Source organism: Pteropus vampyrus, unplaced genomic scaffold (genome assembly GCF_000151845.1).
Source record: "Pteropus vampyrus isolate Shadow unplaced genomic scaffold, Pvam_2.0 Scaffold151, whole genome shotgun sequence".
NCBI classification, from domain to species: Eukaryota; Metazoa; Chordata; class Mammalia; order Chiroptera; family Pteropodidae; genus Pteropus; species Pteropus vampyrus.
The window spans coordinates 3,511,634-3,526,745 of NW_011888932.1; the positions used below are offsets into that span (position 1 = coordinate 3,511,634).

Sequence of the window (15,112 nt, forward strand, 5' to 3'; positions counted from 1 at the left end):
GTTCATTTCTTATAAGTAACCAGCTTAAAACAATATCCAAAAAGGCATATCCAAAAAAGGGTGACAGGCTTTACATTGCCTCAATTGCAATGATGTATTTGTAGAGGAAATGAATTCTAAGAACTTTGTGGAAGGATTTTTTTTCCAGCATAGATATTTGTCGTAGATTGTCTCAGAGTGCCAGTTGTAATCTCATAATCAAAGTCAGTTTCAGGTTTTGAACGTCATGTTTCAAACACTGCTGGAGCTCAAACCCCAGAGAATAAAAAATGCGCACACTTAGCTTATGTCTAGCTTATGTCTTGCCAAGCCAAACAGTACTGAAACATTGCTTGTTCTTGATGTCCAGGATTGTGAAAGACAGTCACAGATGGTGGTTGAGCCATAGCTGGAACTACTGTTAGTGGACTTGAGATGTTCTAAGTGACAGAAGCCAGGAACCCACTGAGGAGTGGGAACTGGTGTTTCTAGAAGTTAAATTACGGTGGTTGAATCTTTCTGTAATTCTGATTCTGCTTCAGTTTGCTCTAGTTACATAGATCTGATTATAAACATGTCTTGGAAATCTTTTTCATAGTTAGTGGCCCATGAAAGGCAGAAAAAAAGTTGCAGAATCAATTTTTTAAAGCTTTATTCTTGGCAGTCTAAGTGTTATACAAGGCAAGGCAGCTGCTCTCTGTTCTGCCATTATCCCTATTGTAGTGTCTCCCTCCCTCCCTCCCTCCTTTTTTCTTTCTGATACGTATTTACTCAATGTTGCTTTCTGCACAATCTAGTAGAAATAGTTGCTCTTAAAAGGTTATATAAACTGCATGTTGTTGATGCTTTGCATAAAAAAGGTAGAGCTGACTAAACTAATAATCACCATAGACCTTATCATTGGGTTTGATTAGGTTTAAGTTTATCTAAAGATTTTAGCATTTTGTTTTTAGGTTGCAAAGTGGAATTTAATTGTGTACTTGACTAGTGGAATGAGTTTAAAACATAACATGATTTTGTTGATGCTGCCAGACATTACTGCCTTGCTGTGGTGAGGCAGCTCAACTGCATGAGTTGGACCATTTTTAGAGACTCCAGGTAACTTACATTAAAAAACAAAAAAACAAAACAAAACAAAAAAAACAAGGATGGGAAATTTGTGTCTCAGAAAGAATATATGTCACCTTCTTTGCATCAGCTTTAAGAGAACTGCTTTGGGAGCTGAACTATACATGCCTACTTGTTTTCCTCTTATCATTTGGCAGGTGGAGAAAAAGTAAAGGTTTTAAAGTGAGTCTGAATTAGTATATATCTGGTGGAGCATTCAATTTCCTATATATACTATTTGGAACAGCAATATGTAGCAGAAAACGTGTAGAGACTTGAGTATAGAATAAGCTCAGAGGGGCCAGTATACTAGCCGCAGTTAGATTTATGAGGGAAATACCCTGTTATCTAGGAACTCATATTGAATAGAGGTAACTGTGGGAATAGATTGTCTTACCCTGAAAGCGATCCCTGGTTTAATGGGCAGGGTTTAATGTTTCCTATTGGGTAATTTAGCAGCTCATCTTTAGATTAGTTAGTGAGGTGGAGTTCCCGAGTTGCTAGATGAAATCTAATGCTTTCTTCTCTTCCTTCTTGCCACTTCTGCTTCAGGGCCAGCTTGGACTGAGATTTGCAAACCACAAATCCTGGTTGTTACCTTTAGTCATTACGAGTTGAGGCATGAGAATGACTGCACTGCGCAGAAACAGACTTGCTCCCACAGTGGGGGTGATGGAAGATGCTGGGTAATAAATGGTCTGTGGCACTTGGCTGGTTCACCAGCATTATCTATTGGATTAGAAAGACTTGGGGCCTCATTATTTACTCAGTTGGTAAGTACGTAGCAGTCTACTTCACCGTCTACAGTACTGGCCACTCTCCTTAATTGCCTTTCTCAGATTTCATGCTTCTCTGGAACTCTTCACTTATGCTTTCCAGTCTTTTCCTGTAAGGGCTGCCGTTTTCTGCATTCCTTCACCCTGTGTTGAACACTACCTTTATTTTTCTCTCCCAAAGGACCCCTAATATAAGGTGATTGTTTTGAGGTTTGTATTGAGCGGGTGATGAGGATTAGAGTCTGGCACAGGCGCAACATCTTGGGGTGGCGTATTAGACACCACTACACTAATACCTGTCAGTCATTCACTGCACAGCCCTCTTGCATTCCTGGCTCCTCCTCTAGCTTAGAGTTCAATTCGTGACCTTTCCGTTCTTTTCCCTTCCGGAGAATTTGCTGTTTTTCTGTCTCCCAGATTTCAGTACCTGTTACTTTATCTAGACAGTTTACCTCTTCACTATCAACCTCCCAAATAAATCTTTGCCCTACCTTTGCTAAGCCAAAAACTCATTAAATTGCTTTCCCTGAACAAAAGATCTGGAACAAAGCATAGACATGCTTTAAAAATTTTTTGTGTTTTTTAACTTAAGTAAATTTTTAGGTTAAAGTGTCTTATTTCTCCTCAAGTATCTAAGAGAGAGGAGTGTTATTAAGATTTAGTTTTCCTTTACTTAAGATGGACCCTGAAGTGTCAGGGTTTATTATTTTTTCTTGCTACATTTTTAAAAATTTTGCTTTTCTTTTCTTCTTTTTTTTCTTTTTCTTTCTTTTCTCTCTTCTTCTTTTTTTTTTTTTTTAAATCCCATCTGCATTTATTCAACTTAAAAATTATTGAAGGAATCCTTTGCTCCCTGAGGCTTAGTTTAAATCACTCGGCTGAACAAGATCTGCTCCTGAGGTGTTGGGAAGGGGAGAGGGCAGATGGTTGAACAAAGGATTCCAGTGTGGGAGGAATTCAGAGGAAAGGAAGGCTTTGGAGGCAGGATTTAGGAAGCCACCCCCTAGGGCATGTGTTAGGACTGCAGCCTCTGGGATAGCACTGCCTGGGAAGCTGGCCAACATCTTGCTCAAGCACTTTGTATCTCCATTTCTTCCATACAAACCAAGAATAATAATGGTAGTAACTTTTAGTGTTGTAAGAATTAAATGAGCTAATACATGTAAGGGATTTGAGAAAGGCTTGGCTTAGTGTAATAAAATGTTTAGATTTTTAAAATGTGACCCATAATAGTGTTGAAATAAATTTCTAGGCTCCTGTCTGGGGTGCCACATCAGCATGCTGAAACTTAAATGACTTCCATGCCCCTGTAAATGCTCTGTTTGACCAGAAACGCAGTCTGTCCGACCAGAAACGCAGTCTGTCCAGTCAGCCAATCCTCACCTGCTAGACCAACCCTGGGCCTTCTCACCCTAAACCAGTTTGGTTGTGCAGCCCCAGCCAATCAGTTATTTTATATTTTTCTCTTTTTTGTTTTTTATTTTATAAAAGCTTCCTGCCATCTACCCCATTTTTGTAGTTCTCCTAAAGTAGACTGTCTACTTCATGAGTGTTAAACTTTTTATCATCTAAACTGTCTTTAATTTTTTTAACAGTAGCAAGCAATTTAACCTTGCAATTAAGTATATACATACAATTGTGTAAAACTGACACACATTTTAAAATTGACAATATTCTCCCTTTTTGTGTACAAAACACTGTTTAGTTTTTTAAATAAAAACCTCCAAAGTATGCAGTGATCTTGACAGCAGTTGGACGACTACTGGTCCAGCACTTAAAGCACAAACAGTTATGTACAGTACATAACACTTGCTAATGATAATAAATGACTATGTTACTGGTTTATATATCTACTATACTATACTTTTTATCATTATTTTAGAGTGTACTTTTTCTACTTGTTAAAAAGTTTGCTGTAAAGCGGTATGCCGTTATGCCTGCAGCAACCTCATACATCAGGTACTTACTACATCTCTTAAGTGCATCATTTTCTCTTGCTTTAATTTTGTACAGTAACATGCTTACAGGCATGTAGCCTAGGAGCAATAGGCTAGACCATTAGGTGTGTAGTAGGCTATACCATCTAGGTTTGTGTAAGTGTACTCTATGACGGGGACCCCCAGCCCCTGGATTGTGGACCTGTACCTGTCTGTGGCCTGTTATGAACCAGGCTGCACAGCAGGAGGTGAGCAGAGAGTGAGCAAGATCCATTTGTATTTCCAGCTGCTCACCAACGCTAGCATCACCACCTCAGCTCCACCTCAGATCATCAGGCATTGGATTCTCATAGGCGCACGAGCTCTATTGTGAACTGTGCATACAAGGATCTAGGTTGCATGCTCCTTATGAGAATCCTAATGCCTGATGATCTGAGGTGGAGCTGAGGCGGTGATGCTAGTGCTGGGGAGCGGCTGCAAATACAGATTAACATTAGCAGAGAAATTTGACTGCACAGAAACCATAATAAATCAATTGCTTGTAGACTCATATCAAAACCCTATCAGTGAGTACCAAAGACAAGTTGCATCTGGTAGTAGGCTTTATAGTGGCAAGTGAATTGATGTACTTCAATTGTACAGCTGTATCTGATGGCATCTGATTCTGCATTATGGGGAGCTGTATAATTATTTCATTATATATTACAATGTAATAATAGAAATAAAGTGCACAATAAATATAATGTGCTTGAATCATCCCAAAATTCCATCCCCCACCCTGGTCTGTGGAAAAATTGTCTTCCACAAAACTGGCCCCTGGTGCCAAAAAGGTTGGGGACCGCTGCTCTATGATGTTTGCACAACGATGAAATGGTGGCCAGATGACATATTTCTCTGAAAGGATCCCTGTTCTTAAGAGGTATGTGACTATAATTGACATACGATATTTTATTAGTTGCAGGTGTACAACATAATGATTTGATATTTGTGTACATTGCAAAATGATTACCACAATAAGTCTAGTTAACATCCATCACCATACATAGTTAAAGAATTTTTTTGTGTGATGAGAACTTTAAAAATCTATTCTCCTAGCAGCTTTCAAATATGTAGTACAATATTAACTATAGTCACTATTTTGTATCTATGAGCTTGGTGGTGTTTTCGTTTGTTTGTTTTTACATTCACATATAAGTGAGAACATATGATAGTATTTGTCTTTCTGTCTGACTTATTTTACTTAGCACAATGTCCTCAAGGTTCATCATCGTTGTCATAAAATGGCAAGATTTCATTCTTTTTTTATGACTGAAGAATATTCCATTGTATATGTACTGATTTTCTTTATCCATTCATCCATTGATGGACATTTAGGTTGTTTCCATATATTGGTTGGCTATTGTAAATAATGCTGCAATAAACATAGGAATACGTATATTTTTTTGAGTTAGCGTTTTTGGTGTTTTGGCTAAATACCCAGAAGTGAAATTGTTAGATCATATATGATAGTTTATTTTTAATTTTTTTGAAGAAAGTCCTTGCTGGCTGCCTTCTGGTATTATATTGTTGTTCTTTCTGAGTGTTAAAGGATGATTGCATGTCAGCCTACTCAGTAGACTTTATGACCCCATTGGGAGCCCTATCAGAAAAGAGTGCTAGCATCAGCTGTTTCTCTCCTTCTCTTTCCCCTTGCTTGCAGGACTGTCTGCTACCAGCTCTGGAAGGCTGGTGAGTGTGGCACATCTTTGGTGTCCTTGCTGTAGTTCTCCACCAGAGCATTGTCAGAGAGCTAGGAGGGAGGGAGAAGGGAGGGAAGAATCTCTCTGGGCAGCAGTTGCAATCCATCCTGTTTGAGCAGATGGCACTGGAGGAAACAGCAACTTCCCTCGTGCTGATCTACAGCCAAGATCCTGCACAGAGAGGCAGCTGAAAAGGCGCCTAGCACAGCCAGATCCATACCCTGGGCCTTCTGCAATGAAAAGGAATTCCTTTTTATGATGCTTTAAAAATGAAATTCCTCCCTTTCCTCTTAATGGAGCTAGTAATTGGGTTGTGATAAAGTTACAGGAGAGGTAGAGAAAATCTAGAGAGCTTAAGAGATTTAAAGTATGATCCTCGTCCTCAGGACTGAAAGTGCCTGGTATAGTGGATACTGAGGCAGATTTACAGAACGTGAGCTTGAGGAGATGGTTAAACACTCTGGGTCTAAAACTCATCTACGATTTTGGCAAACCTTTCGGATTACTCGCCTTTTTCCCATTTGTTCCCTTGCCCAACTTCTGTTGCCTCCATCCTTATCTGTTTTTTCTCCTCTGCTGCTTATATAAGGCAGCACATGGTACTACGCCAGATGTTCATGGTGTGTTTACAAGTGCATGTGTTCCTATTTCTGGGCCAAGAAAATACTCCTGACATAGGACATCCAAGATTTTTTGGCTTCTGAAACTCCAACATCCTTTTATTTCATGATTTATTTAAAGTCTTAAAATGAGGTTACTGCACTATCTTATTCTTTGAATCAGTATGAAGGGTCAAATAATAATTGATCTGCTAGTGGGGTAAGAAAGCTTACGGACAAAGAATCTGCTGGATATCCTTTGTGCTTAGATATCCTTTGTGCTTAGATAATGGATCACCTTCTTTCTCAGAAATGCTAGCCCCTCCTCTACCCAAAGTCATGGCTTTTGTCCATGCATATTTTTACTTTGGCTATTACTGAAACACACCCACTGCCAACACATTTCTGGACCCAGAGTTACAAAATTAGACTAAATGAATGTAAATATTCCAGTCTGGTTAGAGAAAAAAGAGCAAAGAGACCTAACAAAGCATTCCCAGGAAGTTTTCCTGGCAAGGTATATAGACACTAACAGATATTGCAGACCTGTGTTCTGGTCTGGACTCCACTCCTCACATCTAGAATGGGTATAATGATCCGTGCCTTGATTGCCCATGGAAGCGGGGAGACTTTCCTTAATCTCTGTGGTCCCTCACCTTACCACAGAGGTATAATCTTGGTGTTTGAAATGCTGGCATGGATTGAGGCATACTGGGGAAGCCAGTCCTCTAATCTTCACAGTGGCCACAAAGTCAGGTATAGGGAATTGAAATTCTACCTTTGAAAGACAGAGGTAGAAGGGTCCAACTCTGTCGTGCAGCTGTGGAAACTCGAAGCCACGATAAATGAAGTACACTGATGTGTTCAATCCTGCAGACAGTCACACTTGGAAGCAGAACTAAGAGCCAAGACTCTTGATTCCCAGCTTGGTGAGTATTCCTTGTATCATATAAACTCTGCCTTATTATAAAGCCATTCTAGTGTTTTTTAAAGGGTATTTCACCTGAATAAAAAGGTGGATATTAAGAATAAATCAATTGTATGATCTACTTATATGTGGAATCTAAAAAAACAGAACGACGATAACAAAAAGCATGGATACAGAGAACAGATTGGTGGTTGTCAGAGGTAGGGGGTGGGAGGGTGGGCAAAACGGGTGAGAGGCTTAAAAGGTGCAAACTTCCAGTAATAAAATAAATAAGTCATGGAGATCTATGTACAGCATGGTGACTGTAGTTAAAGATTACTGTATTGCATATTTGAAAGTCACTGAGAGAGTGGATCTTAGAAGTTCTCGTCATAAGAAGAAAACTTGTAACTATGTATGAAGACTGATGTTAACTAGACTTATTGTGGTGATCATTTCACAATATATACAGATATCTAATCATTATGTCGTGTGCCTGAAACTAATGTCATCTGTCAATTATACCACAATAAAAAAAAGAAATCTCACTATAAATTCTTTCATTTTTAATCTTACAATTAGTGGTTAAGAGATGCAAATTTGTACTTTGCACAAACGTGGGTTCAAATCTAGGTTAAAAGAAAAATTTTTTTTCTATTGACTTCTCTTTTGATCTAGGGAATGCTTAAATATATAGCTCACAGATTCAAATAATTTGAGTTACAATTGTCTTTGGTTAAAACACCAATAATAATTGTCCCTATGGTGAGCTCAATATTGTACCTGAAGCGTAATAGCAAAGAAAGAAGCATTTTGAAGACAGGTGTACTCTGTGTGAAGTCACTATTGTTGTCAGTGACTTGATCTCACGGGAATCTTAGTCTGATGTAGTCCAACGGAGCAAAGAATAAATAGGATTAAATCGTACTTTAGAATTTCAAAGTTTTGTATTATTTTATATTTAATGAGTTATAATGCTATCTTTCTTACCTTCTTTAAACATAGTTTACAAAGTCTTGTGATTTGTCAGGAAACCTTTAGGGTAAGATTATACAGACACCCAGAAGAAGAGACAGCTCAAAGAGACACAGCAGATTTTTGGTGGTCTAATCTAGTATAACTCCTCACTTGAGGTGACTTATAAGTACCAACATGTTAGTTTGAAAATAAGTTGTTTACTTCATGCTAAACTTTCTGCTTCTTCTGTTAGAGAATATTCTGGAGTCTTAATCTCAGAAATCTTTAAGAGTTGACTCATGCACATTTTGTGGGTGTTTAAGAATGTGAGATAGCTTCAGGAGAAGCAGGCATCCACTTGTAGGAACAGATCCTTTCTTGTTCAAGAGTCAGGCCAGGGATCCAAATGCAACCTGTGGTAATGATCTTTCTGCACCAGCTTGAATCGGCTGAAGCAATAGTTGTGAGAACCATTGACAAAAAAGTATGAAATGTCCCTTTATGTAAGACCAGTCAGATAATGGAATGTTGCTTAATTCAATAATTTATTTTACTCAGTTATTCAAGGCTTGCCAAAGAATTAGACCATAAGATCACATTTAAAGGAAACACTGCTGCACATCATCTTACTGTGTGATCGAGAAGGTTTTTCTGAGTTTTAATTGCCTTAAATTCATAACTGTTGTTATAGGACTGTTGAACAATACGATAGGTACAAGGTGTGATAGGGGTGTAGTGAGAAGAAGGTTCATCTGATAATTTATAGGACCTTGGGGACAGGAAGATGGGGAATCTAAAGATATAATAGTATCCGTACTAGAGTATATCTCAAGTATCTTTAGTAGGTAGTATCTCAAGTAGAGTGGCTCCTATTGATTGTTAAATAAGATAGTCTCTGGCCTCAAGGGGATTATAATTTGGTATGGAAGCTGTGTAAACAACTTTCATTCAACAGTGAAGACTGAGATGTAGGTAGAGGTACAACCACATATGTTTGTGCAGACTGACCTGCATGGAGTGTATGTGTGTTGCGGGGGAGGACAGCTGGCTGAGGTTGTGCATGAGGCCTGCAGTCCAGCCTGGGTTCTGTCCGCCAAGCTGTGTTCCTTGGTATACAGCTGAGTCAGCGTGGAGGAATGGGCATCTTCCAAAAGGGATGTCTTTTTTTCTAATCTGTACAGAGGCACCATGTGGACTAGCTTCAGTCCAGGTGCTGCTGGAGTACAGAAGAGGGGATTACTGCTCTGAAGGAAGTAGAAAATACATGGTTGTGAGGTGGCTGCTACACATAGTACTCGAAGGGTCAACTTTTGCTGGCCCTTCAAAGCCCAGCTCCAGGGCGGGAATCTTTCCTTGGGTTTGGGGTCACCTTAAGGTATCTGCTTCTGTACACCGCATAAGGGAAAGACCACAGTCCTTTTTGACTTGTGCCAGGCACAACAAAGGGATCAGAGGTTGGGCAATAAAGGAATTGTGGTGGCACGTAAGGTTCAAGGAGTAGTTCTAAGCTAGATCAGAGTGACCTTGAATGCCGTGTTATCCTGTAGGCTTGGGGTTTGCATTGTTGCTGTTAGAGGAAGAAGAGGAAGCAACTTGTGCCAACTCATGTTTTGGGAAAGTCCCTCTGGGAGTTGAGCAGAGGATGGATTAGGGCCTTTGGCACAAGAAGAGGTACAGGATTGCAGGTCATTTAGCGTTTGATAGGAAGCAGCTGTTCAGAAACACCTGCTATAAGTTTTTTATTTAGTTAGTTGAAGGTGTAATGCCTAATGTGTAAGCAAAGTGGTTACACAGAACAGGACCAAGTATTTCCCCATAGGGCCTACTGTCACCAAGTAGGCAAGTCTTGCCAGAGTTCACAAGGAAGCTCAATTCTCACTATGCTCTTGTCCCTTTACACAGAGGCTTCACCATTCCAGAAGAATGTTAAGGTTCTGCACCCAATTTCCAGCGTTGGTGTGTGCGTGTATGTGGGGAGTTTGCACACCACCAACAAGCAATTCTTTAATACTGGCAGAGTGACCTACAATTGAACTCAATTCTGACACTGTCTATCTGGAGACAGGGTCAGATCCCACAGATTAAGGGCTCAGTCCTCTATTTCAGATGCCAGTCATCAGCCCAAGTTGTCACCTGTGTTTCTGACCTACTGACTATAAGTCAGAAGTTTCCTCCTCGGGATCAATTAATTTGCTAGAGCAGTTCACAGAACTCAGGAAACCCATTTATATACTCACTAGATTACCGATTTATTACAAATGATATTAAAGAATATGAATCAACAGCCATATGAAGAGATATAGAGAGCGAGGTCCTGGAAAAGGGAGCTTCCGTCCTTGTGGAGTTTGAGGTCTAGTACATTGATGTGTTCCGATTTCCTAGCCTTGAAGCTCTCCAAACCAAAAACCTTTTGGGTTTTTATGGAGGCTTCATTACGTAGGCTTGGCTGATTAAACCATTGGCCATTGGTTGTTGAGTCAACTTTTAGCCCCTCCTTCCAAGAAATTGGGATGGGAGTGAAAGTGCACCCCTCTATTGATGGTTAGTTTCCCTGGCAACCAGTGCCTGCCCCAGGGTGATTTCCAAAAGCTACCTCATTAACATCAACCCAGTTATGGAAAGGAACTTATTATGAAGAACAAGACACCCATTTCACCTGTAGGGCTCTGGAACATTTTTCAGGAACTGAGGACAGAAGACCAAGTAGTAACAAAAAAGATGCTGTCATTGCTCTTATCACTCAGGAAGTTCCCAGGGTTTTGGGAGCTGTGAGCCCCACTTTGGACCAATTATGTATTTCTTATAAATCACAATGTTGCACATGTGCTCTAACATTCAAAGTGCTTCTGTTCCAGGAAATGCTCACAAACATCGTGAGACAGTATAGTACAATAAGTGGTTAAGAAAATGGGTTCTGGTGCCATCCTGCTTGAGTTTGTGTCCCAGCTCCACCACTTATTAGCTTAATTACTTTGGGCAAGTTACATAATCTCTCTGTGTTTCAATCGACTTACATGTGAAATGGAGACAATCATAGCACTGACCTTGTGGATATTTATGAGGATTAAATGGGTTTATGTGTATAAACTGCTTAGGACAACACCTGGCATATAGGAGCAAATATTTATTCTCTCCACATCCTTGAATGAAATTTGCAAAGATGCATTATTCCAAGTCCTTTACACGTATTAATCACATACAAATTAAAAAAAAAAAAAACTTAGGTGGTATTATTCCCATTTTATAGATGGAGAAACTAATGCAAAGGCATACAATGTGGTCAAAGTCTTAGAAGTCTTTAAGTGGCCGTGTCAGGATTTGGACCCAAGAGGCATGGCTCTAAGGTATATGTCTTGGCCGTTACGCTAGATTCAGAAGTTTCTTCGTAACTACCAATAATAAGTGTCATGGAGTGCATGAAAACCATATCTTTTTGGTGTAGAGGAAAAGAAAACCTGGCTTTGAGGAAGGCCAATCGAAGGATGGATACTGGACATCTGAAATGAGTCATTTGAGTTAAGTGCCAAAGTGCCTTAAATTTAGGAGTTTCCTCTGTAATTTCTGCCTTTAAAGGTCTATTTTTTAACCAGCTTTTTTTTTTTTTAAAGCTTATTTTCTTAATAGAAGAGATTCATCAAAGTGATATCAAGGATAAACAGTTTATAGAATGAAGTTTTTCTTCATTTTATTTATTTTTCCAAGTAACACTTCAGTGCCAAAATATTCTTACGAGTGGGGGATAAAGAACTTGTAGTTTTGCAGAATCACAAAGCTACAGTTCCTTTTGACCATGCCTCATATGGGGCATGTGCGTGCACGCATGCGTGCGTGTGTGTGTGTACATGTACACTATGTGTGTGTTTTGGCATTTTCAATGACCTTTTGGAGCAGGGATGATACTGGGAGTGGCAGCGGTGTCTCCTAGTTCTAGGCAGCCAGCCTTATGAAGGAATCAAGCTCTTTTACAGGGGTTTTTCACTCAGCGTTTTCTGGCATAAAAGGACAATGAAAAAGACATTGAATTGTTATCTGTTTCTGTTATTTAGCCAGGCATCTTGGGGAATTTGCTTGCTATGTGGACGCTTGTCTAGCTCTGTTTTCCATATTCGGTTTGCCGTCACTTATAGGTAATCAGAAAAAAAGACTGTGTGTGTCTACAGCCTTTCTTTGGAATTCCATGTAAGAAATTAGAGCAGGTATATATATGTTTTAGCCAAACATGCTAGTGTTAGCATTTAATGATGCTCCTTTATCTTTCCAGTAAATGGACAAAGGCAGATGAAGGTTCTGTTTTCTGGAATGGGCCTCTGTCTTCTGACCAGTGTTTTATTTCTGTTTTTTTTTTTTTTTATAGTCGTGAGGTCTTCATTCAGATGCAGGTACTTTGTTAAATCCATTTTGCTGTGGCTGCTGACCTGTCTAGATTTTCATGGTGGGGACTGAAAGGCGTGTTGGGAGTTTGATTTTGTATCAAATGGAGGATGTGTTGTCTGTCCTGCTCCAGAGAAGAGCCAAGGCTGCCACAAATAGTTGGAAAAGTATGTTGTGCTTAGATCTTTCTCTTAACTAGTAAGTTGGATTAAGATGGTTCTGGATGTCTTCCATAGAGTTTTTTAAGCTTGGAGTTGCTCATCTACTAGTTGGGTTAGCTCAAGGTACCCTCTCAAGGGCAGAAGGCCTTCTGACGTTGCTTCTGCTTTAGTGCAGGCCTTCATCTTGTGTTTCGATTATTATCACAGCCTCCTTGACTTCCACCACTCCAACGCCATTCAAATTGCACATTGTGGTGGGCATGTGACCTGTGTAGTCATGTAAAGCCTTGTACTTAATTTGTTGCTTTGCTATTGCCATCTTGAAATTTTTAATTTTTGAATAAGGAGGTTCCATATTTTCATTTTTCATTGGGCCCTGCAAATTAAGTAGCTGGTCTTGGCTGTGGGAATGGCATTTCTAAAACTACCTATTTTTAAAACAAATCTTTCAAAGTCTATACTTCTCATCCTACTCGTCTAGCTCTCTCTCTCATGGCGTGCTCTGCTTCAGCTGTCACGACTTGAAGCTCTTCCAGGTATGCCAAGCAGCCTCATGCCTCTGCAACATTGGCTCATGGTATTTTCTTCTCCTCACTTCTCCTTCTATGACCTGGTTCATCTCTATTTATGGTTTGAAATGCCAAAAAAATGACTCAGTTATGAAACCTAACATGACTAACTCAACTAGTACTAATCATACTGTGTCTCATATTTCCTCGGAAAAAGTTGATACCTGACAAAGTTGGGCTGTATTGATCTTGGAATCATGGTTCTGCAATACCTGTACAGGATGATCAGATATATTCAACCATTTTACCGAGTGAAAATGTTTTTCTGTCATCTCCAAGATGTTCATTCATTGATTCACCAAATTTTTATGGAGCATCTAATACATTCCAGACTGTATTCTAAGTACTGAGGATATGGCATTGAACAAAATATTTTACTTTTATTCACTGAGTTAATTAGTTGGGTGAGGCAGAAAATTAGGTAAACAAATACATCAATATATGACATGTAAAGTCTGGAGTTCTAGAAAACAGTGCAAAGTAAGATGAGGGTAATGGAGATGTGTGTTTCTCCTGTGCTATTTATGTAGGGCGGAAGATCTATCTGAGGTGATACTTAATCAGAGACCTGAGTGAAGTGAAGGCTTGATCCACGTGAAGCTGTGGCAGAAAGAATGTTGTGCGACAACAAGTAAAAAGTCCCTTAAGTGGGCAAGTACTTGTGGTCTTCAGGAAACTACAAGGAAGCCAGTATGGCTAGAACAGAGTGGGCAATGAGAGATGGGGTTAAAGAATGAGGGCCTGATCACACAGGGCCTTGTAGCCAAGGCGAGGACTTTGGCTTATACTGAGAGAGAAGGAAAGCTATTGGAGGGCTATGATTAGCTTGCATTTTAAAAGGCTCACTCTATGTGTTGTATTTATGCAACGGAGCCATCTCAAATGCTATTGAGAAGTGAAGTAAGCTAAGCACTGTGAATCGATTGTTTAGGTATTGCGATTATTTTGGTTGACTGATGTGTAGAAAACCCCAAAAGCAATCTTTTGATTTTGTAGCAGGTCAGAGATTGGTATGGGTAAAAGACCCACTGTGATCTAAGCTGTGGGGTTCTTTATCAGTCTGCTGATTCTTTGGCCAGTTACCTCCTCTTCACTATATAAAGATCTATAAATTAGGTTTTGGAGCATAACTCACTGCTCCCTTCCTTACTCTGTGCTGTCTGAGAAGCCATGCACTCCCGTTAACTACCCAAGTAGCCGAAGACCATCATCGTACTTTTCTCTCCTCACAATGACATAGCTTCTTCAGCAGCCATCCTCACAGTTTGCTCGTGTTTGTTCTCAACAGTTCCTGTCGCATTATTATGTTTTGATCAGTTGTCTTGGGTCTGAGGGACACTGTGGAAGTAGAATTTCAAGAGCTTGATATTCAATTAGAAATAAAGAATGAGAGAAGTAAAAAAAAAAAAAATCAAGACGACTGGTGTTTAATCTTAGGTGACATCTGAAGAGAGTGATGCCATTGTCTGAGACAAGAAACACTAGGGCAAGAAGAATGGGAGGGGATGTGTGATTTTGGACATAATAGTTTGAGATATCAGTGGGAGGTACATAAGGAGCCATTTAGCAGACATTTAGAGGTCTCAGGGGCATCATTTTGAATACCGTTCTTCACTAAATTACTGAATCCATATGTACCCCTATACCATAAATCCTCCATCTGAAGGGACCCAAAACATCCTCAATCCAGTTGTCAGAATCCCTCTACAATATCCCTTCCTAGGCAGTCTTTGAGTTTCCATTCAAATATTTCCTTAGGCAACTTTTTCTATCCACTTGCAATTCTCACTACTCGTCCTAATTCTGTGTTTGGGGAGTGAATAAAATAATGCCCTCTTCGTGTGTGAAGTATCAGTTTATGGATAAATTGTTATTATGTCCTTCTCTGGATCTTCTCTTTTCCAGATAAGACATTCCTTATGCTTTCACTGTTTCCGTGTGGGATATTTGGAGCCAGTTCACATGATGGTCTCTCACCTTGAAGATGTGTATTTGTTGTATAAATAAATG

The 15,112-nt window shown here is 39.6% G+C and overlaps 1 protein-coding gene across 5 annotated transcripts in view; it reads left to right on the forward strand.

The window, feature by feature from the left end:
- The window catches only part of AK4 (adenylate kinase 4), a 69,969-nt gene that overhangs the window by 25,083 nt on the left and 29,774 nt on the right, over positions 1–15,112 (forward strand). The window contains exon 2 of one of the 5 annotated variants that reach the window (XM_023536199.1): positions 1,639–1,859. The exons of the other annotated variants lie outside the window; for them this stretch is intronic. Within the exon in view, the coding sequence (XP_023391967.1) occupies positions 1,766–1,859 (94 nt within the window). The 5' untranslated portion in view covers positions 1,639–1,765. The remainder of the gene's footprint in view (positions 1–1,638; positions 1,860–15,112) is intronic. 5 annotated transcript variants of the gene reach the window in all.